At 39.7% G+C, this 25,799-nt stretch overlaps 2 protein-coding genes across 4 annotated transcripts; one reads left to right on the top strand and one right to left on the bottom strand.

The window, feature by feature from the left end:
- The first annotated feature begins 1,724 nt into the window (after positions 1-1,724).
- On the top strand, positions 1,725-12,448 carry stx17 (syntaxin 17). 2 transcript variants are annotated; one of them, XM_031299168.2, is made up of 7 exons: positions 1,725-1,933; positions 2,965-3,099; positions 3,203-3,268; positions 4,689-5,009; positions 6,721-6,771; positions 9,238-9,324; positions 11,469-12,448. In XM_031299168.2, exons 2-7 carry the CDS (start codon positions 2,977-2,979, stop codon positions 11,721-11,723), a joined length of 903 nt encoding a protein of 300 aa, XP_031155028.1. In that variant the 5' UTR covers positions 1,725-1,933; positions 2,965-2,976; the 3' UTR covers positions 11,724-12,448. The 2 variants fall into 2 exon arrangements, with proteins under 2 accessions (XP_031155028.1, XP_031155027.1); XM_031299167.2 differs by having other exon boundaries at positions 1,727-1,933; positions 2,891-3,099.
- A 939-nt stretch (positions 12,449-13,387) lies between these two features.
- Positions 13,388-25,792, bottom strand: erp44 (endoplasmic reticulum protein 44). Of its 2 annotated transcripts, none has more exons than XM_031299166.2 (11): positions 25,611-25,792; positions 19,929-20,001; positions 19,145-19,184; positions 18,650-18,765; positions 17,691-17,875; positions 17,486-17,601; positions 17,216-17,390; positions 16,867-16,978; positions 16,606-16,747; positions 14,807-14,909; positions 13,388-14,709 (listed from the first exon to the last, which is right to left on the bottom strand). In XM_031299166.2, the coding sequence occupies exons 1-11, from the start codon at positions 25,668-25,670 to the stop codon at positions 14,599-14,601; spliced, it is 1,233 nt and encodes a 410-aa protein (XP_031155026.1). In that variant the 5' UTR covers positions 25,671-25,792; the 3' UTR covers positions 13,388-14,598. The 2 variants fall into 2 exon arrangements, with proteins under 2 accessions (XP_031155026.1, XP_031155025.1); XM_031299165.2 differs by having other exon boundaries at positions 13,388-14,696.
- Positions 25,793-25,799: the final 7 nt, after the last annotated feature.

The following is a 25,799-nucleotide window of genomic DNA, read 5'->3' as shown; positions in this document are numbered from 1 at the left end:
CACACACACACACACACACACACACACACACACGCATACACACACGCACATATACCCAGATACATGAACCCAAACATTTTTGATGATTTGCTATTTAGACTTTCACTGTCAGCTTTGTTCTTCCCCCTTATCTACGACTCTGGGAGTCCCCTGGAAGTGGACAGACAGACACACAAATACACGTGCAAGTGCACACACACACACACACACACACACACACACACATACGTACAGCACCAGGGGAAATCCCCTATAGCTGGGGACTGTATCTTTTACTGTGGCCCCTCGCATGGAGCATCCGCTGAGGGAAGAGTGTGTGGGGGGTTGGCCTAAATGTCAAAGGTAAAAGGTGCCGAAGAAGTGGAAACATGCAATAGACCCACTCACACAGGCTGATCTCAGAGTAGAGGAGGGGGAACCCCAATTCTCTCTCTCTCTCTCTCTCTCTCTCTCTCTCTCTCTCTCTCTCTCTCTCTCTCTCTCTCTCTCTCTCCCCCAAACACAACACAGACAAAAACATCACACTTAATGTTTCTTTCCACAGGTTTGATGTTGTTTATGCATGCAACCAACAGTGAAAAGCTAAATGGAAATGACAAAAAAACAACTTTTGCATATATGTCAAATTAATTCAAATAAAATCACTAATCTCTTTGCTATAACCTTATTCAGATAATTACTACTTAATAAGCAGATCTGTGTTATTTAGTGATGTTGGGACTGGGATATGAATGGGAATTTCTGACATATTGCCACTGCTTGAAATATTATGATGTTGTATTTTGATAGTCTACTTGTCATGAGTAATTGTGACGCATTTTGAAAGGTCACACATTTTAATGTTACCACACATAGTGACCCCACAGTCATTTATATAACTACCTTTTACCAAAGATTATGACCCTACAGCAGAGCTCTAGCCAGGATTTGGGGAATTTTTAGGTCGTGAAGTCCAGTCTGTAAGGTTTACCCCCAGCAAAACCCCACCCACTCAAGAAATGTTTGACTACATTTAAATAATATGTTCCTGTTTTAATTAATAATTGAACTGTTCACTAACATTTCTATAACTTTTATCTCCCTTCAATATGATCAAAATGTTGTTGTAATTATTATGGAGAACACCAAAACATTTATTTTTGTTTACATGCCTATATTTAGTCCGTTTTCATATTATATTTATTATTATTATTATTATTAGTAGTAGTAGTAGTAGTAGTAGTAGTAGTAGTAGTCGTAATATTAGTAGTAGTATTACCACATATAAACCTGATATGTGTAAGTGTGTGTGCAATATAATATTATACAATATTAATACAATATTAAACGCCTCATATCCTTAAACCCCAAAATATACCTCGAATAGAGATTGGGGTTACCTCAGTTGGTAGAGCGGGCGCACATATGCAGAGGTTTAATTCTCGACGCAGAAGGTCCAGGGTTCGAGTCCAACCTGTGACTGTTTTCCTGCATGTCTTCCCCCTCTCTCTCTCTCTCCCCTTTCATATCTCAGCTTTCCTATCCAATAAAGGCAGAAATGCCCAAAAAAATTAAAACTCGTGTGTATAATGATTCTGGACTCTTTATTCTTTCTTTTGTATGCTGCACCTTACTGGTACAAAACAACACGATCAAATAATACGAAAAATAAACACTTTAAGATTGTTTCAGAAATGTCACAATAACTTGTCGTAGGGACATTATCACGGTATTACAGTGATGAGGAACACATATGTGCTGTGGCTGCTGGTTGAGGTCGGAAACTTTTCGTGGACGCACTGGGAAGGGAGTTGTATACAAACAACAAGAGTATCAGAATAAAACCGAAAGCGTTGCCAGCAAATGTGGCGAATGGTTAATGTCTTCAACAGAATGGAGGCTCATAACAGTCATTAGTGAATATAAATTATATCCTCGAGTGATATTTTCAGTGGTAAGTTTCGCATGTCCTTTTAAGTTTCGTTTATCTGGCTGATGGTCGACCAGTAGACTGGTGTTTCAAAATGTTATGGCTAAATCAGCGAGTTAGTTATATCTAATAAGAGTTATCTAACAGCACATGAAGCTGCTAGCTTCAGTACTTAGCTAACAGCTAAGGCCATGCTAGTCCGTTCATTTAGCTATTTTAGCTAACTTGCCAGCTGCTGCCCAACTGTGTGTAAGCATGATCAGTTTCCACTCAGGCGTTAAAAAGACAGCAAAAAGATATGTAGCCAGTTCTCTCCTCCTCAAGCTTAGGATATATTGGTATCAGCTTCTAATGTCCATTGAAATACACCCACTATACAGTAGGTGTATCACAGAGCACTATTAACATTTACATGGTACAGTCAGTCTTATGTAGGGCTGCAACAAAATAATATATATTACTATCATCATTATTTTCAATATTGATTAATCTGTCAGTTATTTTTCAATTAACTGATTAATTATTAGTCACAGTTCCCCAGAGCCCAAGGTGATGTATTTAAATAGCTTTTCTTGCCCAACAATAAACAGTCCAAAACCCCAAAGGTAATTCATTTAAAATGATATGACGGCGAAAAGCTGCACATTTGAGAAGCTGGAAACAGAGAATGATGGGATGCATTTGTGCTTGATAAATGACTTAAATGTTCAATAGATTATCCAAATTCAAATTGTTGATTAAGTTGTTGTCAACTAATTGATTGATTGAGTAATTGTTTCTGTCCTGATGTTATACTGTCAGTATATCATGCAAGTAATACTTTAGTTAAAAGTTTCACTGAAAGGGTGTTGGCAACATTTTTTTTTTATTAGACTTATAGAGCTGCCAATTTTATATGCGTGGGCAGACACGCATGTGTCACAGAGTTTATTCATTTGATATATGTATTTATTAAAATCATACTCTGCTTGGTATTTACAGTGTGTGTGGAGGCAGTGATATAAAGCTGAGCAGGTGCAGTGTATAAGTTACAAAGAGGTGTTGGTTGTGGGCAGTGAGCAGGACACATGGCAGAGGAAGGCAACAAGCTGACACTTAGGCGCCTGGAGGCACCAATCCACAAGTTCATTAAAGTGGCTCTACCCACAGACCTGGAGAGGCTACAGAAACACCACAATAACATACTGAAGGTGAAGGATGAAATCTGTCTGGACACATGTCGCACCCTCACATCCACACTCTTACTTCTGGTCCACAGATGGATAACAGATCGTTTTTCCTTTATTTTTGCAGTACCAACAAAGCCAGCAATGGGACCGGCTTCATCTAGAGCATATCAATGCGAGCAGAACGGTCCAGGTATAAGATACAACTCTGTAAACTTCCAAAAACATAGTGGTGTGTGTGTGTGTGTCACATCTGTGGCAAGAATCAGGGCAAGAAAAGAGCTGTTACCAAACCTCAAATGGGCCATCTCTTGTGTGTGTGTGTGTGTGTGTGTGTGTGTGTGTGTGTGTGTGTGTGTGTGTGTGTGTGTATACTTGCGGTCTTGTTCACATGGTGGGTGTGAAATGTCTCAGAGGATGTTGTTGCCTGGAAGCCACCATGTCTCTGAAGGTGAAATAACTCCAAACAGGCACAAACCCATCCTCTCACCATTACCCTACAAACTCCAGGGACACGCTCAGAGTGCTTTCCCATGTCTTCATGGTGGTTATCCAGAGTAGGGGTTAGTCTACTCTTCTTAAGATGTGTGTTCTTATATTCCATAGCATAGAAAGATAGACAGATGTGTTGGTAGGTAGGCAGATAGATAGATAGATAAATGGTGGGCTAATTTGTCGTTCTGAATATGTTTTTCAGTCTGTTTAGTCTGCCTGTTTATCGTTATTGCATCTGTGCTTTGTCGCTTCTCCCAGAAAGACAGACTGCAGTCTCTCCCCTTACTTGATCATTTACATTTACTCCTACTAGCCGATCGCCTGGATAACCCCCACACTCAGTACCCCCACTTTTACCACAGCAGCCACAGCAAACACCATGAGACAGGGGAGCGAAGTCAATACGTATGATACGTTTTATCATGAATATTTGCCATTGAGTATGTGTTTGGTTGGTCTGTCTGTGCGTTTGTACGCTCACGATTAATTTTCAGGCTGACAGGTGTCTGACCTGACTGTCTCTGTGTTAATCAGTGTGTTATGCACACAAGGACGAGTGTATGCATGTATGTTTATTCATGTTGTGTAATTAGCTGAATGTGTTATCGGCAGTGCATTGAACCCCTGGCTGCGGCCTGGAGGGCTGATGGCAGGGATGTAATCCTCTTGTCACCCTCAGGGCACGGTGGGTCCCCAGCCTCATATCTGAACCTCATTAAGCCCACACCCCAACACACTTACACACAGATTTTCCATCACTATAACAGTTTATTGGGATGCTGAACCTATCAGCAAAATGAACAAGAACTATTATTTTTCCTGAGGATTTAAAATAGGTTATGTGTAGAGTTGTTTATTATTAATAGTTTAGGATATTTTTTGATTTATTCTGTGTAAATTGTTTACTTGTTATTAGAGAGATTTGGTTACATAAATTAACATTATTGGAATGGCTTGTTATGTTGTGTGTCTTGTCTCATCTGTATCTTGTGTGTGTTGTGCTGTGAGGGCTAGATTTAACCACGTTTGCTTGTCTTTTTCCTTGCATTTCATTCATTATTTGTCTGTCCCCCTCTCAATCTTACTGAGAAACCTGCTTCTTTCCTGTCTACCTGCAGCAGTTGAGAGCTAACGTCAGAGAGATGGAGAAGCTGTGCACACGGGTCCGTGCCGAAGACACTGACGCTCTGGAAGCGCTTGTCAAGCCAGTCAAAGACAGGGCGTCAGCCGCCGCACGAGACTTCCTGCTTTTACACTCTAATCCTGTGCATCAGCCTGCGCCACCACCTGCCGCTCAGCCATCCAGCTGTGTGTCCAACAGTTGCCATGCTGATGACGATGTGTGCGAGGAGCCAGTGTCTGGCAGGCAAATTCAGCTCCTCCTTCCACAAATCCCTGCTGATCAGATAGCAGCTGAGTCCTGGGACAACCTGGAAGAGGTATGAGGGCCGGACCCTAACATAGTCTGGATATCTATTTTAGACTCAAATTCAAAGTAATTTATTTATTTATTTATTTTTTAAGGTCCATTTTTTTTTTTAATATATATATATATTGTTAAACATACAGAACAGACAAACACAACTGATCAAGAACAAAGTAATTTATTTTTCAAAGTAAATCTTATCTTGTCTGTTATTGATTTATTGTTGTTATAGACCCTTTGTGTTGATACTGTGTATAGGTGAGTTCAATTTGTACAGCATATTCTTGGTTATCAAAAGAAGGTCTAAGTTAAAGTAAGCTTTACTTCCTCCTGTAAAATAAGAAATTAAAAAAAGACCAGAGCTTGGATTTAAGTTGCACAGGCACTTTCTTGGCCTTGTCCATGTGATTCTAAACAAAAGAGGTGATTATATTATTTCAGCCTAGCGCTTTTAGCGTCATTAAAAATGCTTTAACCATAGTAAACAACACAACTATGCCCTGAAATGCTGACTAAAAATATCAACTCTGACATATGGATTAATGATTCATAACTGTTTAACTTTTTTGTTTGGTGGTGTTTGTGATTTCATAGTTTTCACTATCAATTTGGAGTCAGAGTCATTCTAACTAATAGCTGCCAATGCCAATTTTTCACCTCTTAAAAATAGGTAAAGAAAATGCATAAAATGAAGGGTTTTCTAAGTAACAGTTGAGGAGTTATGAAAGTTATCTGCAGAGGTAGTTTAGCGAAATGGCAAACAATAGATCTTTTTCACAGCAGACATTTTGACTTGTCATAGGAGGAAAAACAGTTGTGTTACTAATAACATCAACAATGGCTTTGTTCTATTCAAGTCTCCTAGTAAGGCATGACAGTGAGCCAGCATGAACTATACCAGGACCCTGAAACTAAAGCAGCTAAATTGAATTCAGCCATCATTAATTTCATCATTTCAACCTGTGCTTTTCCTGCTGTGACATGTCAAAATGTTCTTCATGAAAAAAGCCTAAGTTGAATAAAAATCAAAGCACTAAACGCAAAGTACAAGAAAGTAGTTCTTGAGCTGTACTAAACATCGCTATGGTTACATTATTCATCTTGCTATTGCAAGATCATCTGGAGCTTCCTGACAGCCCGGGGAATGAAGCTGTTCGGAGCATACGAGCCTGTTCCATCAGACTGGCAAACAGCTTCATTCCCCAGGCTGTCAGGAAGCTCAACACCCTTCCCTCTCTCCCTCTCCTCTGCCCCCAAGAACTCTGGACTCTGAACTATCCCCCCCCATCAGGATCAGCACCGGCCACTTTATAATAAAGACATTCAGGAACTCTTCCTTTTATATTGCACATTTCAATTTGCGCTATTTAGAATGTATTACTGTATTGTACATATTACTTATCTTTTTAATTGTGTATATATAACTTATCTTTCTTTATCTTATTTGTATATATTTCTTATCTTTTTTATATTATACTTGTTGTACATGTCCTTTTTGCACCATGGGTCGGAGAGAAACGTATTTTCAATTGCTCTGTATGTCTGGCACATATTGCAGAATTGACAATAAAGTTGACTTGACTTGATCATGTAACGCAGTTGCCCCCTCTTACCTGTTCCTCCAGACGCCCTTAGTCACTGACAGTCCGGACGTACTGTAGTTGTACGTTTGTGTGATAATAAGCATCACAATGAAATAAATGTGGTAATTCTTTCTCTCTCAGGATCTGAAGGAACTGAGTGGTTTGGTGACGGAGTTCTCTCTGCTCGTCCATGTGAGTATGAACACTCAACTCTGCTGTGTACTTCCTGGCTGCTACATTCACATTTCTCTATCTACATGTGTGCACAGCTACCCCTGTGAACGAAAAACAATGTGACAGAGACAGTTTGCCTATAGCGTTTTCCAGGAAGTGGTGCGTATTTGACCGTGTGTGCTTGTGTTGCCTGGTAAGGCTCCTCTGAGAGGAGCTTGCACAGATCGGCTCAGGACTACTGCTGGGCCCCCACAGAGCCTTCACCAAGGCAGTAGGAGAGATTGAGGAGTAGACGAGGGCGAGAGGGAGGATGTGGGGGAGGACGACGGGGGGTTGTCCACAGGGGGAGAGGTGGGGAACAATAGATACATCGGAGCAGGTGGAGAACAGACGGCTCAGATTATCACTCTGTCCTCGGGGATGGAGAGAGAGAAGCAGGGAGGCAGAGTGAAAGAGAGATTAACAGTGAAAAAGACAGAGAGAGAGTGAAGATGTAGTTAGGGTAAAAAAAAAAGACAGAGGTATGAGGGGGGGCAGAAAGAGCATAGACATGTTGTTGTGGTGTCTCAAGGGTGAAAGACGCCGTCAGGGGAGTAATATTCCAGCTCTCAGCCACAGTGGAAATACTGAGTGTGAGTGTGTGGTTGTGTCTGTGTCTTTGTCTGTACATGCGTCATGTTAGTGGATGTTCCGGTGTCTGTGTTCTTGTCTATATGTTTTTTCTTTGTGTGTCTCCTTAGGCCACACAATCATAACCCTATAATGTGATTGTACTGTATAAAACTGACAAATACAGTATTTAAATTATTGAATGATTAATCTACTATTCCTTATATTATTAATTTACTCTGTAAAATGTAGCCTGATGAGTCTAATGTGTCTAATGTGTTACAATTGCTTATTCAGTTTGATTAGAGGCTTGTAAAAAGTTTTCAATTTATTTTATTAACAATAAAGCAAAATATATTTATATTTTTTGTCCTACTAAATGACTAAAACGGTGCATTGTTTTTCTAAAATTGAAAGAGATGCATTCCTACGTGCACAAATTAATTATTCAAAAGATTATTTTAGAACTAGCTTTCACCCTAGATAGTTATAGAATTTGACAATTTTCTTTTCATATTGCTTAGCCCAATAAAACCCATATCACAAATAAAAACAAACATGTTAAATCTATTCTCACCACAAGGTCCATTTAATTGAGCTGTCAATCAAATCACACAATTTTCCTCAGCAGCTGGAGTTTGCCCCGTTGTCTTAGAATTGTAGGAGTTAGAATTTTTTCTTTCATTTTAACAAACATGTTTTCTAAATTTCCCCTAAAACTCCACCAAAACATACTCAAAATGTGTGACCTCATCATAAGAAAACATTCAGGCTCATCATTTAGAGCTGCAAACGTTAGTTGATTATTTGATTGGCAAAAAAAACTGAATCCGCAACTGTTGTGGTTGTCATTTTCTTTCTTTGTTTAAATAGTTTGTATTATAATGTTTGCGCATTTAATGCCTTTATTAGATAATAACAGGAAACTAGGTAAGAAGAGATGCATCAAAGGTTGCTGACCGAACTCGAACCGGGGATGTTCCTCATCTTTAAGCCACGAGGGGCTCCTCGCTTTAGTCATTTTTACTCTCCAATGTGAGGATTTGCTGCTTTTTTCTGTTTTATATAATTATAAAATGTATATCTGTGGGACTGTTAGCCAAATAAAAAAAAACATGTGAAGACGTCACCTTGATCTGTGGGAAATTATAACACACTTATCGAGAAAATAATATGAATTGATGATGAAAATAATTATTTGTTGCTGCCCTATTTTTTATCTTGGTGAAACTGCTGCTTTGAAGGGAGAAAAAAAAACAGCACAGAAATTGAGAGAGGAGACAATCTAAGATGATGTGATCTGTGAGTGGTTAAACTGCCTATCTTCAGTCAGAACAGGAAGCTTTTACATGGGTATGTGTAAAAGAAGTTATAAAAATGGACAGAGCTGAGGAGAAGCGGTGTTGAGGAAAAGTGAGGAAAAAGAAAAGTAGAAGAAAAGTGCTCTGGTTGTTTTTTGGTCACTGTGTCCATCCAGCCCTCACGTGGAGAGAGACAGCTGCCACTCTGAATATTTCATGAAATCTACACAATACACAATACACACACACACACACACACACACACACACACACACACACACACACACACACACACACACACAGGCCTACATGTCTTTAATATCCAATGCTTGCAGACACAAAAAAATCTTTCTCTCGATCTCACACACATACACACTATGACCCCACCCCCAGTGAATTCTCCTTTGAATATACCTACAATCTCCACATACACTCATACACACCCTTCCCGTGTTAACTTGTGACGTTGAGCAGAATTTGGACAGAACAAAAACTTAGTATACACAACAGGTGGTTGCTCTTTCACATGTGTGTGTTAATATACGTGTGTGTGTGCCTAACCCCTGTGCAACAGTCCCAGCAGGAGAAGATCGACAGCATAGAGGACAACATCAACACAGCCGCTGCCAACGTGGAGGAGGGGACCAAGAGCCTGGGGAAGGTGTGTGTGTGTGTGTGTGTGTGTGTGTGTGTGTGTGTGTGTGTGTGTGTGTGTGTGTGTGTGTGTGTGTGTGTGTGTGTGTGTGTGTGTGTGTGTGTGTGTGTGTGTGTGTGTGTGTTGATGATCTGATGCGCGTGTGTGTGTAGTGTTTGGGAGATGGAGAGATCGATGGCACTTTGCCTCCCAGCCATTCCACAGCGTTTGTCCCTATTGATCTGTTCGAATACGGAGGAAAGCTGCAATTAAGGAAATAGAGAGAGGAGAGGGATAAAGAGGAGAGGAGGGGAGGAAGAGTGATAGAGAGGTAGGAAGAGAGGGGTGACAAGAGAGAGTCTATGTGTTTGTGTGTGTGTAGCATTAAGGAGAGGTTTGAATGACTGTTTAATAGTTTTTCAGGAGCAGCATTCAGGCCTCCATTATCAATTCAATACACTCTTACACACTGAGTGTAACTCAGAAGGACAACTTGGTGCCTTTCACACATATTAAGCACTTGAAATGTTGAACTTTTTGTCTGTAATACTCAGAATGAATCACCTGTTTTTGTTAATCTACAAGACACAGACACCACACACACACACACACACACACACACACACACACACACACACACACACATTGATTGTGACATTTTCTAACTTTACTTTCAGTATTTTATTTGGGATTAAAGGAAAGAAATGCTTGTTTGTCAGATGAAGAAGTCTATTTCGATCTGTGTTTTGCTCAAACTTTTAGGAACATAATGGAGGTGTAAAGTAATTACACTGTAATTACAGACTCTCATAGACAGTAATGACAGTCGTGATTCCTGTGTACTGAGAAAAACCTGTAATGTTAACACTGGACAGTAAATAACCTGACAATTTCATAGCTGTTATACAGTCCTCTGCCAAGCCTGTCTATTCCTCTATAAATTACAAAGAAAGTAATATTTAGCCATGTAGATACTTATTTGTCCTGGTTACTGAGATTTACAAATGAGGTGAGGTACATCTCTTCTGTGATGCCCTAAGCATTGAAAAATGACATTTGTTCTCATTACTCTGGATATTCTGCACAAAGTAAACCATTTTCATATGGACTATTTCTTTGTCAGAAAGTAGTTCCAGTGTGAACAAAACTCTTCACAGCTTGGTCTGTGGATAATCCAGAGTAACACATTGTCTCTGGAAAGACATACTATAATACTATTTTAATAGTTATCATCAATCCTTACAATATTTTTACCGGCTGAAGCTTGTGTCCCTTAGCATGTGTATGCATGGAGGGAAAAATTCACTCTGATTTAATGGTGTGAGCATCATTCCATTCAACTCCATTGTTTTGGGATGGCAGCAGTAATTGCAGACTGATATATCAAAATCTAGGCAAATAAAACACAAACATGGCTAGATATCGGTAAATATCGGTTTTTTTGTTTTTAATGAAATGAAAGTGCAACGACCCTTAAACAATTTGAACTTTAGAGAGAGATGTCAGATGTTTTACCGTGTTTGAAAGCTTGTAATCTGTCATCAGGTCAAACAGCGTTACACACACACACACACACACACACACACACACACACACACACACACACACACACACACACACACACACAGTCACACAACACGCATTCCCTTCATCCTCTACAACCTGTGCCCAGAGTCCTTTTAACTCAGCTCAGATGAAATTAAAATTCCCTTACCTGCCACGGGGTGGGGGACAGGCAATGCTAGCTTTTGAACTAGATTAATTTAATGGTAAAGTGTTAATCAAGTGTGTGTGTGTGTGTGTGTGTGTGTGTGTGTGTGTGTGTGTGTGTGTGTCATTAATTGTCATCAGCAAAGACCACCTTCCACTCTGATGATAACAGCTGTAATAGCACACAGGCCACATCTCTCTGATTTCTCCTAAATAGAGATAATGAAAACTCTTTGATGCAGCTATGGAAGTGTTGATTTACATTTACACATGCAGGCTTGTTTGTGTTTTTTTTTTTCCCTTCTTCCTCTCGGTGGGTTGATGTATGATCATGAAAGGATAGACACGTCCAAACTCTATCGCAGACTGTCTTGAAGCCACAAAGAACTAACACCTCCAAAGGTGTGTGTATGTGGATGTTAAATTAAACTGGGACATATCTCTTCTTCCTGTCTCCCTAGACGGTGGGCTACAAGTTGGCGGTGTTGCCGGTTGCTGGGGCACTGCTGGGCGGTGTATTAGGAGGTCCACTGGGCCTGCTGGCTGGGTTCAAAGTCGCAGGGGTTGCTGCTGCTCTGGGGGGGGGCGCCCTGGGGTTTGCTGGTGGCAACCTGGTCCAGAAACACCGCAAAGCCCGAGTGGATCTACAGATGAAACGACTGACAGCACTACCACCAGAACCAGCAGCTGAACCAGAGTCGAACAAGGACAAATGACCCAACAGTTCTGGTTCGTCCTCTGACCTCAGGTGCTGACTAATCACTGAGGTTTCAGCGTTGACTGACCAATCAAAAGCACAAACTAGACCTCCGGCGGTGTCACGTTGCCTTAAAGAGACTCAAGCCCTGTAATAACAGCTTTACTTAGTCGGATACTTTGATGTTCGTGTGTGAATGGTTTGTCCGTGAGGACGTTCATTTTATACACACAACTGAGCAGTTATATACACTGCATCTTTTAGTGTGTGGTTGGGTCAGTATGACATCACATCTCTTCTTTACCAAAAGAAATGTTTGGCCCCAAATAAATGAAGTTGATTTAACAGACCCAACCATTCTGTCAAACTAACTAACTAACTAGCAAGAACACTGTTCCTCATGCTAGCATCTTTTTTCAGATTATTCTTTTTACCAGTGATCATGCCTCAATATTCCAAAATACAAAAAGCTGCAATAAGAATGATGTATGGAGAAAATGTTTTTTGCCTAACATCACTGTGGTGTTATCTTTACATGAAAATGTAAATTAAAGTGGTTGTGCTTCAATCATTGTATAAATTATACTGTATATATTTACAGACTTGTTTTTGCAAAGTGTGAGAGCAAAATTGCACAAAAAGCACCACTGTCTAGATCACTTCAGGGACCGGAGTGGAAGAATCTGCCATGTATTGATTATACTGCTGCTGGTTTTCTGCCAAATAAACTGCTTCTTTTCAACAGTAATGCCATTCATTGGATAGATGTTACAGTAAATGACACCAGTAAAGTTCAGAGAGACTGACATAAAAGGCATCAGACAACATAATATCCTGTAAAATGGTTTTTAATTTACTTGTTGATTTTTTTTTACTCTTCTCCTCTGAGATGACTGGTTTAGAAATGGCATCACACTCCCCCCTGTTGCTTTCCTGTATGTGGGCTGATATGTCACTATGCAGGCATCTGTTGGCCTCTATGGAAGGGCAGGACGCACAGTACAAATTTAGCGATGGGTCCCCACACTCAATCTGGCTTCCGCTTTTGGATTCATTCATGCTCGGGGGATCTCAGGGATCTAGACTTGTACCAAAAGCTCATATAAAGAGGCAAAACCAGTTTTAAGAGAACTTGTATAAAGTGGCAGACTGTAAATTTCCACCGTTCATCACATGGGTTTTCCCCTCTCGTCTCGCTGCTTTTTAAAACACTGGGAAGGACACCGTCTTTTCTCCCCCAGCATGATGACACACTTGACAACAGGTACAACAAAACAGCCATTTCATAAATTCATTACCATTTCAAAGTACATCATTGCAAAACTTTTTTTTCCCCCCTCTATTTGAATCCCTGGAACACAACTCGGAGGTGTCATGCAAACACTGTGCCTTTAAAAAGGTATCCAGCCCCCTTTGACTTTTAATGTTTTACAGTAGTGGAGGTAATCAGCATTTTAGACACTGAACAGAAAAATAAGACGTTCAGATTTCTTGGGTACAAAATTAACAAAATTCCTGATTGCATAAGCATTGATGTCCTTCAGGACAATACTTAATAGAGGCACCTTTGTGAACAGTTAGAGCTGTAGGTCTACTTCAATAGGCCTGTAATAGCTTTACACATCTGGACACTTTCTTTTATATTCCTCTTTCAAATTCTGTGTAGATTTGGCTTTATGTTTGAGGTTGTCTTGCTGTAAAATATACATCTATAGTTGTATTTTTTTTTTTTTAATATACCAATATTGCTCTGTACTTTGCTGCATCAATTATAACTTCTACCGTCACAAGCCGCCCAGGGCCCGCTGCAGAGAAGCCTCCACACAGCATGCTGCTGCCACCAGCAGGCTTCATGATAGGGATGATGTGTTTTGGTGTCATGTAGTTTTAGGCTTATACTTAACACAGAATTTAGAATGATGGCCAGAAGGTCTCATTCACTTGGACAGTATTTTCTGTTGATTGTTGACATAAATAAAATCCTAATTACATCCACTGTGATTCAGTGTTGTAAAACAGTGACACATAAAAAGGTCTGAGGGGGCAATACTTTTTATAAGCACTGTAAGAGACATTATAATCCATAACCATTAAGTACCAGGGAGAGAATGGGTGCATCTCAATAGGCTGGAGTAGCTCTGTCTCTTTATCTTCTGTTAAAGTTATGTTTAAAATTATGTTAGCCCTACCAAGCATTTAAAAATATTTTTCTATTCCTTCAGGACTCCGTGTGGGGAGAAGATATGGAGATACAGCTACTTCAAACAGCCATATTGTTATAACTTGTACTATACAAATGAATTAGACTAGAGTTGGTCATATTGAGATGCAGCCATGAGGTCGGAGACTAAACAAGCGTCTCCTATTAGACAGGCTGAACTGGACTACCCACAGATAAGAACCGTACAACTGGAGTGAGGGAACTGTTCTGGTTTTTTTACTACAAAAAGCTGGGTAATGTAAAAGAAAAATAAAATAAAGAAAACTCTGCATTTAATTTAGACCAACAATGAGACTCCCATGTAGCACAAACATATTTACAAGCTCCAAAAAATAAAAGTAAAAACACTTCTCTTGATGCCCTAATGCCCCTAACCCACACACATTTTCATCTTTACCCCCCTTCCATTTGATCCAAAATAAAAATTGTACGTGAAAGAGTTATGAAAATATAGGTTATTCCAACATGGTTGTGTCGTGGACTGAACTCCTCTCTTCTCCTCCTGTTCTTTTTCTCATCTTTCTTCCTCTTCATTCTCCTGCTCTTCTCTCTCTCTCTTCAGTAAGGGTGTTGGGTGTTGCTGTTTTGTCCCGCTGGCCTGTCCCAACCCGAACCCCCTCCCTGACTCTGGGGCGTGGCATTGAGTCACAGGATCACTGGAAGGCTGTTGAGGTCACAGCTCGTCACGGTCTCGTGTGAGGATGGTGTAGCGAGTCTCGCTGGGTGCCAGCTTCTGGAACGAGCTCTCTGGGGGGCTGCTGGCCACTTCTCCTCCCATCTCCTCCTGAGGGTAACAGTCAGAACAAACAGTCAAGTTTCACAAGACGTAGCAAAACCAGCTTCCACAGACTCAGTAGTGCACTCTGACGCTGCTGTCTGACCTGTCCGGGCGTGCTGTCTGTGGGGTCAGGGCCATGGTGAAACTCTCGGTGTAGCTTTCCAGAGTGAAGGTCCAACACAAACTGTCTCAGCTTGCCAGGGATACTGGGAAAAAACGCACAGAAACACACATTGGAGAACATTGTTGTATCCTTATCGTAAAACTCTTACATTTCCCTTTGGGACTTGTTCATTCAAGTCGGATTATAAATAAAAAAATCTCTCTTATTAGGGGAACTGAAACAGTTCCTGTGACAGAAATAAAGAGAGAATGGTCTGACATAGTAAATTAACTGCACACTGTGTTTTCTACCTTTGTGAAAAAATGTTTTAGAATTTAGCCTCTTATTCACCCATTCACACACAATCACGATCACAACACCAAACCTGCAATTAACGGACGACCTACGCTGCCTCCTGGGCCATATCTCTGACATGAAGTCGGTCCATAGGTCAAAAGGATGTCACAGAGATGGACGAGAGCCTTTCATACAGTAGGTTGTGTTACACTGTCAGGTGTTTTAACGGATAATGTTAACCTGGATGGCAACCTGCATAAAGACTCCTAGGCAGCTGTTAGCCCCTGAATAAATTATATGTATATTATAATTATATGTAATATGTATAGGTGGTAATGCCAAAATATGCCAATAAAATCATAAAATCTAAAAACTGCATTAAGTTCATTTAAGTTATTTATCTTTATGTTAGTAGATCATGTAACACATTTAAACTCTAGCCTGTTTGACAAAGGCATTTCTACAAACAAAGTTCACCAATAAAGACAGAGTTTATATTAGACTAAACAGCTCGTGGCAGCAGCAGAGGACATCAGTGCCTGTGCACGTGTCATGAAGCAGCATTAATCCTCATCAATGCTGTCCTGTGAAGTGTGCTTATTAACGACAGGTCATGAGCTGTTGTCATATCACACAGGCGGAGCAGGTCCCCAATCACAGCTAACCCCATGTGTCAGAGCAGCATGCAGACACACACACAAACCCTCATATATATATATATATATATATATATATATATATATATATATATATAAAAACCATACACTGCGCTAATGTAATTACAAGCTGTGTGCCACATGCGGTGGTGATGTGATGTAATTAGGTTGTGGAGGGCTGGTCAGTCCTCAGGGCTTCTGTCTATCTGATCAGACTCTGATTGAGGATGGGGTGAGTGGTCGGGGGCAGAATAAATAAGATTAAATTAGATTAGACTGGATTAGTTTAGCACTTATTGCACGTGCCAAATCATGTCACATTAGCTCCGGTGTCCTGGCCCATTCATAAAGGACAGATTTTAGGAGGTGTGACATTTCTCTGTTGTTGAGTGCACAGTGGATTATGGTGTGTGTGTGTGTGTGTGTGTGTGTAATGAAATTAACTTTATTTAAGGAGATCCCGTTAGGAACAATTTCATATACGGCATCAGTATCAAGCAATAATTGCTCAAAAATGTCCAAAAGAACGCTAAATATATCAGACTGATTTGACATATGGATGATTTATTTGTTAATTACAGCTGCATTTGTGGTAAGTTTTCATTTATATTTCTTTTTGCATGAAACAATGACCAGCCCCAATAAAAAATTAATTAAAAAAAAAAACTTTTCTAAATGTTTAAAAGGGAGATGCACACATGGTGGTATTACAAAAGAAATAAAATATGTTGGTATTGTTTGAAATGACCACACAATCATTTATTAGACATTGATAATATTGTGCCTCTTTAGGGACTATATTGTTGCACACATGCACTAAATTTGAAAGTGAAAGGTGGTACTTACTTGAGGTCTTTAAAGTCGGGAAAGACATACATGTGTCTGAATGAGTCTATAGCGATGACGGGACAGTCAGCAGGGGTTTTCTGGATATGGAGCAGAGGATGGCGAAACTTCTCGCAGTCCGCGTGCAGGAAGTTTATAGACCCTGAGGAGGAGACACCAATGCCATGAACACCACTTCTGTACACAAGGCTGTTTGGTTCTATTGGTAACTAAAATTCATTTCCCTGATAGGTACAACATGCCACAAACACACAGACTCACCTTTCTCGCTGATGAGCTGGCGAGCCACTTCATGCTGGAACTTCTCTAAGCTTGCTGTGTCTTCTTTAACATGGAACAAGATAAGGAAAGGAATTCCTTCTTCAGTCAGCTCCTGGAAAACAAAAATACATATACACACACAAAGCGTCAAGGACAGATGGAGTCAGGGCCTTTCCGTGGCACAGCAGATGGACTACCCACAGACTCCATGAATACACTCCAGGCTGTTGTTCGTGTAAATATCTCTCATATACGTCATCTACATAGCCAGATTTACACAAACTAATATCAGGCCAAAAAGCAATAGAGCAAACAGACAATGCTCTATATGAAAAAGCAGGTAACAAACCTCTCCATTTTCAAAGGTGATCTCCCTGACCAGAGGCACACACTTGTCCTGGGCCCATGCGTAGGTCAGGTCGAAGTTGGTGAGTGAGCCGAGGTAGACCATGTCAGGCACGCCCTCCCCCACAGGCTTGTAGATGATATTGTCTCCACTGAAGCGCTCGGCCTCAGATACGGCTCTATAAGAGTAAAGCAGATAGCAGAAAAGTTTAAGATAAATAGAAACTGAAGAATTAAGAACTAAGCCTAACATAAAGATGGTGTTGTGACTCACCCAAAGGCAGCCGTGAACGTGCAGTCATCTCGAAGGATGTTGGCAACTTTTTCAAATGTGTGGTAGTTATCGGAGTCCCTATTTTCAAAGTAAGCTATGATGTTTCTCTTGCTCCTCTGTTGAATAGGAAAGTCAAAAAATGTGAAATGAGAAGAGAAATAATACCGTGTGTGTGTGTGTGTGTGTGTGTGTGTTTGCCACTCACATCCAGAGTATTAACCTCCTCCATTGAGTGTATCTCTTTCACAGGGTCGACCTGCTGCTGGCGGATGAAATCGGCGATGGCCGCCACTGACCTCTGACCCCTGTACTCCCTCTTCATCATCATCCCATTGCGGAACAACTTCAATGTTGGATACTTGGTGATGCGGTACCGCTGGGCTATGTCCGCTACACAGCAAGGGAAGGGAGAAGTTAAGTAAAGAAGGACAAATCAATTGATGAAGAGGAAGAAGCTGAGTAAAAACACATGGGGATGGGTGGATGAGAAGCGGGAGCAGTGACAGAGACGGCGGTTAAACCTCAGACTGAAAACACTGCCTTCAGTCAGCTCGGAGCTCTGATCTCCCACATGAAAGCTGCCCCCCGCCAAGAGTAAATATTCTCTCTGCACACACTGAATGAGTGTGTGTGTGTGTGTGTGTGTGTGTGTGTGTGTGTGTGTGTGTGTGGCAGGTGTCAATCTCCCTGCGGGGTGTCTCTAAGCCTCCCGTCTTCACAGGAAGCAGCAGTTTTGTCATTAGTCTTCAAACAGTTTTCAGGTCATCAATAATTCTCTTTAATTTGCTTTATCTCAAAAGGCTGAGGAAGGCAGTTTATGTGTCTGTGCTTTGGTGTCCTGGCCATCTATGTGTATACGTGCATCAAATATAGTAAGTGTGTGTGTGTGCCATATATATATATATATATATATATATATATATATATATATATATATATATATATATATATATATATATATATATATATATATATATATATATATAACAGAATAATCATTTTAGTACGTAAAAATAACAGCTTCAAAATGACTAAGATTAGTTTGTCTTTGTTTCATACAGTTATGAAATACATTTTGATCAAATGAATGTGTATGCTGTATGACACCTATTTGACAATGTTAAAGAACACTGAAATTGATTAAAAAAGGTAAGTAATACTCACAATGTTGGTCACAGTCGACACGGGCAAACACCACCTGCTTGGTTTCAGGGAACTCCTCCCTCGCTATGTTAGACGACTCCTCAAAAATTGGATGGAGCATCTGACTGAACCTGCACCTGTAAAAGGGGGGTAGGGGAGGTGGTGTGAGGCCAAACCGATTTCCATATTTTGTTAGTAAATTAAATAGAATTTTCGATCCATTGGACAACATTTTGCAGTATTATGTATGTAGTATGTTGTCAAATGATTTTTGCCTATAACAGTTCCATTATGCATCCATTAATTAGACCAAATGAGATTAAAACAGACACACTATGTAAAAATCCTTTTAAAATAAATCAACAAAATCTCTACTGCGAATGACAGCAATCTAATTATACTTATTGCACCATGTGGCATTCATAAGAAACGTCTGCATCATAAGCAAAACTCATTTAAACATCCTTGACATAATATACAGGTCCAATGACTGTGGGAGAGAAACAACACACTCACCAGTCTGCGTAAAAATTGACTAATGCCACCCCAGCATTATCTGCAAGGAAACACACACACACACACACACACACACACACACACACACACACACACAAAGAGGAAATAAATATAAGCCTCTATACATTACTAAATACACTGAGAATGTATAATTTGATAGTAAAACTAATTACGGTAATTAGGCTTATCAATCTTAAACCCCTCAGTGTTCTGTCACTAACGGGGAAAAAATAAATAAAAAAAACAAGAAAGCAGAGCACATAAATGTAGGACCAGTGACTCATGGCCATATATATTTATCTATCATACCACCCACTGGTAAAATGTCATTAAATGTTTATTTGGTGAAAAGGTAAGCCAAGGGCTAATGACCAAGTAGGTCAGACCTGCAACAATGAGGTGGTGCTATCCACACCAACAACTAATTGCGTAATATACCATATCACATGAATTTTGCGATAAACTGCTAACCAACAGAGAGACATACAATCTTCTTGGCGGATGTAACAAAGAAAAATCTATATGCATCTCTTAAGGCAAGTAAGGAAAAAATAGTGGACAACTAAGATCTGAATAAGTATTAAAGGAATAGTTTGACATTTTGGGAAATAAGCGGTTTCCCCGTTTTCAGTCTTTATGCCAAGTTAGCTTCATATTGAATGAATAGACAGAGTTGTATTGATCTTCTCATCCAACTCTTAGCAAAAAAGCAAATAAGTACATTTCCTAAAAGGTCAAACTATTCCTTTAAGACATTTTCAAAGAGTAAAGTGTGATGCCTTACTTAGGACGTCATCAATGTTGGCTGAATCCAGACTGGTGATTTCTGCTTGTCCAGGAGTAGAGAGGCCCATCACCTACAGGTACACAGGGATGAGATAGATCAGCAATTAAAAACGTAAAAACACAGACTTGCTGGTTAAGACAACTATGCGGGGGAGGGCGGAAAAGATTCTAAAGACAGGATGGCAGAACAGTCCAGCGAGTAGCCATGTTTCCATCCACTCGTTTTTATGCGAATTAAGTAATATCGAATGAAAAATGCCTTATGGAAACAGTAAAATTCGATTGAATTTCATGAATATCGACACAAAGTTTATACGTTTGATCTCATCGGATTTTCTCTTCATCGGTAAACGGCTTATGCGATAAACGCTGATGGAAACGTTATTTGCTGAATAAATAATGAACTGCCATTACGTTTTAGGTCACTTTATGTTTGCAACCCGCCATAAAGCAAAGAAGAAGTTTTAAATCATTTCCGCCACATATTTCCGCTTTCTTTGCAGACATGGTGTCAACAAAGACAGATATAAGCACTGTTGAGAGTAACGCGTTACAAAAGTAACGCAAATACAGTAATGTATTCCTTTTTGCTGTAACGCAGTAATATAACACATTACTAATTAAATTTCGGTAATATTATACCCGTTACAATCTCAGTAACGCGAGTTACAACGCATTTTAACGCAACATTTAGTGGCGTTTTGTTTTTTTAAGAATTCACCAACACCGCGAAACATTTCTTCACAGGAAAAAGCCGTGAGTATTGTTTCCTGTTGCTGTATTTGATGGTTGAGTTATTACGCTGCGTTGAAGCAAGCTGTCCCGTCACTGTTCCCGTGGTCAGAACCAGAACCAGAGACGGTACGGACAACATCTGTGTCCCAACAGGTGACGGTACGTCAGCGTGGACAGCAGCAGTGTGTCCGAGCTGCTGACAGATAGAAATATCTCGGGAATTAATGTTTAGGCTTGCTACACGTACATCAGCCGTGGAAAGAAACTATGCTGTACTTCAATACAACTGTAAGGTACCGTACTTTCATTTTCTCCTACATGCCTATTGTACGTTTTACTTATCTATTTTTATAGCTAGAGTTACTATGCATATTCATATTAATTATACAAAATATTATGAATAATCTATGGTGTATTAAAGTGGATAAAGAGGAGACTTTATTGATCCGGTGGTGAAATTCACAAGCTACCTGCCAAGTCAAACACCACTGTTATTTTGGTGAAAGTAACTCAAAGTAGTGTAAGGCATTACAATTCAGAGACAGTAATATTATATAACTAAATACTCTCAAAAGACAATATCTAGTAATCTATAATGTATTACATTTTGGAAGTAACTTGCCCAACACTGGATATAAGTGGACGAACGAGAAGACGAGACTTTTTTTAATTTCATTCACGAGCAAATTATAACGGCTATTAGACAGCAAAAATCTAAGAAATGCCATAACGTGCATCTGCATCATCATAGCGATGTTTTGATGGCGTCGTTGGTGTCTTACTAGTATAGCTTGATATGTCACTATCAGCTAGCACATAAGCACTATTACAACTTGTGCAATATTAAATCATTTGTAGACGGCGCAATCCATTTTGGCTAGCAAAAGTTAGGCTATCTTAAACACCATTCAGTGTGAAAATGAATGGAAACACCTTACAATGTCTCAAATCTATTCGATATACCAATCTGACCGCAAAACAACATGTTCATCAGTCACTACGCACAGGGTTTTATTCGCTTTAAAGCAGTTGGATGGAAACACACTTTCACCGGCTTTATTCGCATGAATGTTTTTAGCGAACTTCAGATAATAACTGACAAGTGGATGGAAGCTAGTGATCCAACAGGCCAGTCAGACCCAGCACACTGCTAACCAGCATATCAACAGACTGACTCAACTGAAAACCAGCTCTCACAGTGTAAAGTACAGACCATAGTACTAAACTCATGCCTTAGCACTAGGGCGGTGACGATATGGATTTTTTTCTTACTGCGGTGAAGAAGCAACCTATCACCGCGATATGGCTGTTAATTAACCACACCCCCAGCAGGCAAGCAGTAGTTTTAACCAGCAACTTTCTCCAACTCCTACTGTGGGACCCCCAACGTATAAGTATAATCTCTCCAGTGTTTCCTGGGTCTGCTCCAGGCCTGTTTCCCAGCCAATTGTTCCCGTGCTGGGCTAAATATACAGTAAACAATGTCACCTTGCATGCAGAGCAACATGTTTATTGTGCTCTTGTGATGTCCTGCATAACCTGTTTTTTGTTTGTAAATGTGGACTGTATTTCATACAGAGTGAAATGACATGATGGCGTGTGTTACAAAATAGCACATTAGCAAATATTTGAACGTTTGAGTGATTCTTCCTTCATATTGACCAGTTAGTGAAGGTTATATTGATAAACTAATGGGAAATATTTATGGTAACAGTCAGAAGGTCCCAGAAATATGTGACAATTGATGAAGATAGAAATGTTATGTTATTTCTTTCCCCTAATACTTCCTGTTTGTCCAGAAGTTAATTTTTTTTTTTTTTTTTTTTTTTTTTAAATCGTATTAATCGCATGTCGCCATTTATTAATTTATTTTCACTTCACTCGGCTTTGCGTCGTGCCTAACAGGCTACTATTTTGCCGTACTTCCTCGTAACACATCCTGCTGCTGCAGGAATAGCAACGCAAAATTTGGTGCCTCATTCTGGTGCCACTGATATGCCTGCACGAAACAGACGTTACAGGCAACAGAAACATTGCTGCACGTGACGCTAGTTAACACGACAGCAGCTAACGTTAGCCTACCGCTAGCTAGTAGCTGGATTAAACACGGGTTACAATGCTGACAGCTAACGCTAAACGGTGTAAAGTTTGTCTGTATTTCACTGTAGAGGATTCCGACACCGGGATGTAACAATCTACAGCTAGTGTTGTCGGAAAAACACAGACGGTGCGTTCAATGAAACTGGTAATTTACAGTGTCGTGGTGCATTCAAAGTTGTTGTTAAATGCCCATTTCCCATCTGGTGGTTGTTTTTGGCATTCAACAGCAATGTACTGGTGAAATAAGTTATTGTTATAGTGATTACATTATTATTAAACATTTAATTTTGACGATACAGCCATAACAATAAACAAGCCGTTCTTTAATGTCACCAACTGTTTAGTACCTTTCTTTTTTTTTTAACTTTCTTAAAAAGTATCGGTTCAGGCACTGTTAAGGCACCGGTACCGTTTTAAAAGTACCACTTTAGCACCGGTATCCAAACCAAACAATACCCAACCCTAATATTGACTCTAGATTCAAATGTGTGACTAGATTAAATATATAATAAACAAATACAAATCTTAAAATCAAGTTCATAAAGTCATTTTCTTTGCATTCATTTGATTCCCAATCAAGATACACTGGTAAGATTTGCTTTCCATTGTTAATATGTACTTAAAAACAGTTCTGAAATGCAAAATAATAGAATTTTAATCATGTGATAAAGCATGCGATTAATCGCGATTAACTATAGAAATTCAACGATTAATTGCGATTAAGAAAATGTAATCGTTTGACAGCCCTAATATATATTTATATATATATAAAAATAAATAAATAATCGAATCGTTCTTTTCCCCACCCCTATTTCTTAGTGTGGCTGTCATCTTTAAATTAATTAGCAGTGCTCATTATGAGCTCCACCTAGATCATTCAACTCATCACCAAATCATAGAGTGGGCCACCCCAAAGCTTAATTATGGCTACATGTACTGTATTTGCATTCGTATTCTTTCAGTCACTCTTTACTCAAATAATGTGGCCATTATATTTCACACAATGATACTGCAAAATGTTTACGTCCTGTTTTGTTCACACATTTTCTCTGACAACTTATCTGTTAGAGAACAGGAGCTAGAACTATGGTCAGTCTTATTCTAGTATTTTGTTTTAGGAAACTAATCTTGCAGCCATCCTTTTTTCTATGTATCTCCCTCTCTGGATCACTGTAATTATGATGTACCAACTGGGGATTTCTGAATTCCAGCTCTGATTGCAATGCTGTATTAACACAATGTATGAAAGAGACCGGCACAGAGAAAATGTAAGGGTTAAAATGACATTCACTGGAGGGTGAAATGGGGGAAAGAACACTAATGCTGGAGAGGTGCAGACACACAAATAAAAAAGGTAATTGCAGCCTGAATGAAATATTTCATTAAAAGGGCCTATGTTTAACAATGCAGACGCTATGAGGCCCAAAGAAGACTGCCTTATCAAAACTTATACTCTTTTACTAAATGATTTTATTAATTGAGGCTCTAAGTGCAATCCCATATATTTCCGCGTCATCTAACGTCAGCCACTGTAGTCAACACTTCTATAACAGACAACGCTTTAAAAGTATGCCTGCACTATCTCTTTATCTGCTGTGATCTGTGCTAACTCAAGATCCTCTTCAAACAGGATATATGACGTCATCGTCCTTGAGGCTGCAAATATCAATATGGGTTCTAAGAAGGCCACATATTTTTAAAAAGTGAAATAGCCAGAGCTTGCATGCTTTACTGGGTAACTTAATTATGTAACTGAACTTTTGCTCATACACACACACCAATAGTCTGAGTTAAAGTGTCATTGTCCTTCCGTTAGTGTCTTCCTAATGTAAAATTAGGGTTAAAACAAACTATTATTTGTATTACAGATTAATCTGTTAATAAAAAAATGTCTGTTATGTCTGTGATTCAATTAATAATAAACTAGTTGTCTATGAAACGTCAAAAAAGCTCCATAGAGCAAATTTTCTGATTCCCTTTGAAAGTTTAACATTCTCAACATTGTCAAAACAGTCACTGTGCCTTTTTACTATAAAAGATGACTGTGGTTAGACCGATGAAGGCAACGCTTTGAAACGCGGAGAGCAGTTTTAAGTTTTCATTTCAGGCCCAAAACTCTCACAACCCAGATGTCTATCCTCACAACAGCAGCGTTATCTCTACTTCCGGGTTGTCAGCCAATAAGAATGAGCCACAACAGAGGAATTCACCAACCGGTGAGCATCATTCAGAGACATACAGATACACCAAGAGTCTGGCAATAAATGTGCGCATCCATACAATATCAAATGTTAAGCATGACCAATCACAGCAGACCAACAGATTCAACAAAATGCTTAAACTAACAATGCTAGCAATTAGCAAGTATTTCCCTGCTGTCAATATGTGGTAACAGCTAGCTAATGCTAGCTCGATGCTTCATTCGTCCTCAAAGTTATCAGGAGTGAAACTAGGCATTTTTTAAGTTTGGAATATACGTTACGGTCTCTTATGCGAGTAACATCTCGATTATATAAGAAGGATTAAGGCTATAACACTACAGCTAACGTGCTAAGTTGACATTGCAGTTGGATAACTTGATTAACGCTAGTTATGGGAGTCGCTTGGTGAAGTCCAGTCAAAAGGCCTTCTTAATTAGCCTGATAAATAACTGCACTTCCAGCAGCGAGTGAGCAGGCTCGCTAGTCAACTTTTAAAGCCACGTCTCATGCCAGCAGAGGTTCATTGGTTAGCTAGCAGCTAACTATCCCGGCGGCTAACTAACGTTACTTAGCTAGCTTAACGTTAGCTTGCTCTTGTAGGTACAAAGCAGTGCACATTCCAGGGCTGAAATACAAACGCTTACCAGCAGTACAACCGTGACGAAGCGAATGTCGAGAGAGGGAGATATTGCTATTAGTTTCATTGTACAGTATAGTTATTGGAGGTGGTGGTGTTGAGTCTTCCCAGTTTGTCTCGACGCTGCTCTTCTTACTGCTGCAGGAAACCGACGGCGAACCAATCTCACGGTGACCACGGAAACATGAGTGACACT

Source organism: Sander lucioperca, chromosome 10, assembly GCF_008315115.2.
Source record: "Sander lucioperca isolate FBNREF2018 chromosome 10, SLUC_FBN_1.2, whole genome shotgun sequence".
Lineage (NCBI taxonomy): Eukaryota > Metazoa > Chordata > Actinopteri > Perciformes > Percidae > Sander > Sander lucioperca.
This window is presented reverse-complemented; position numbering and strand designations above follow the sequence as displayed.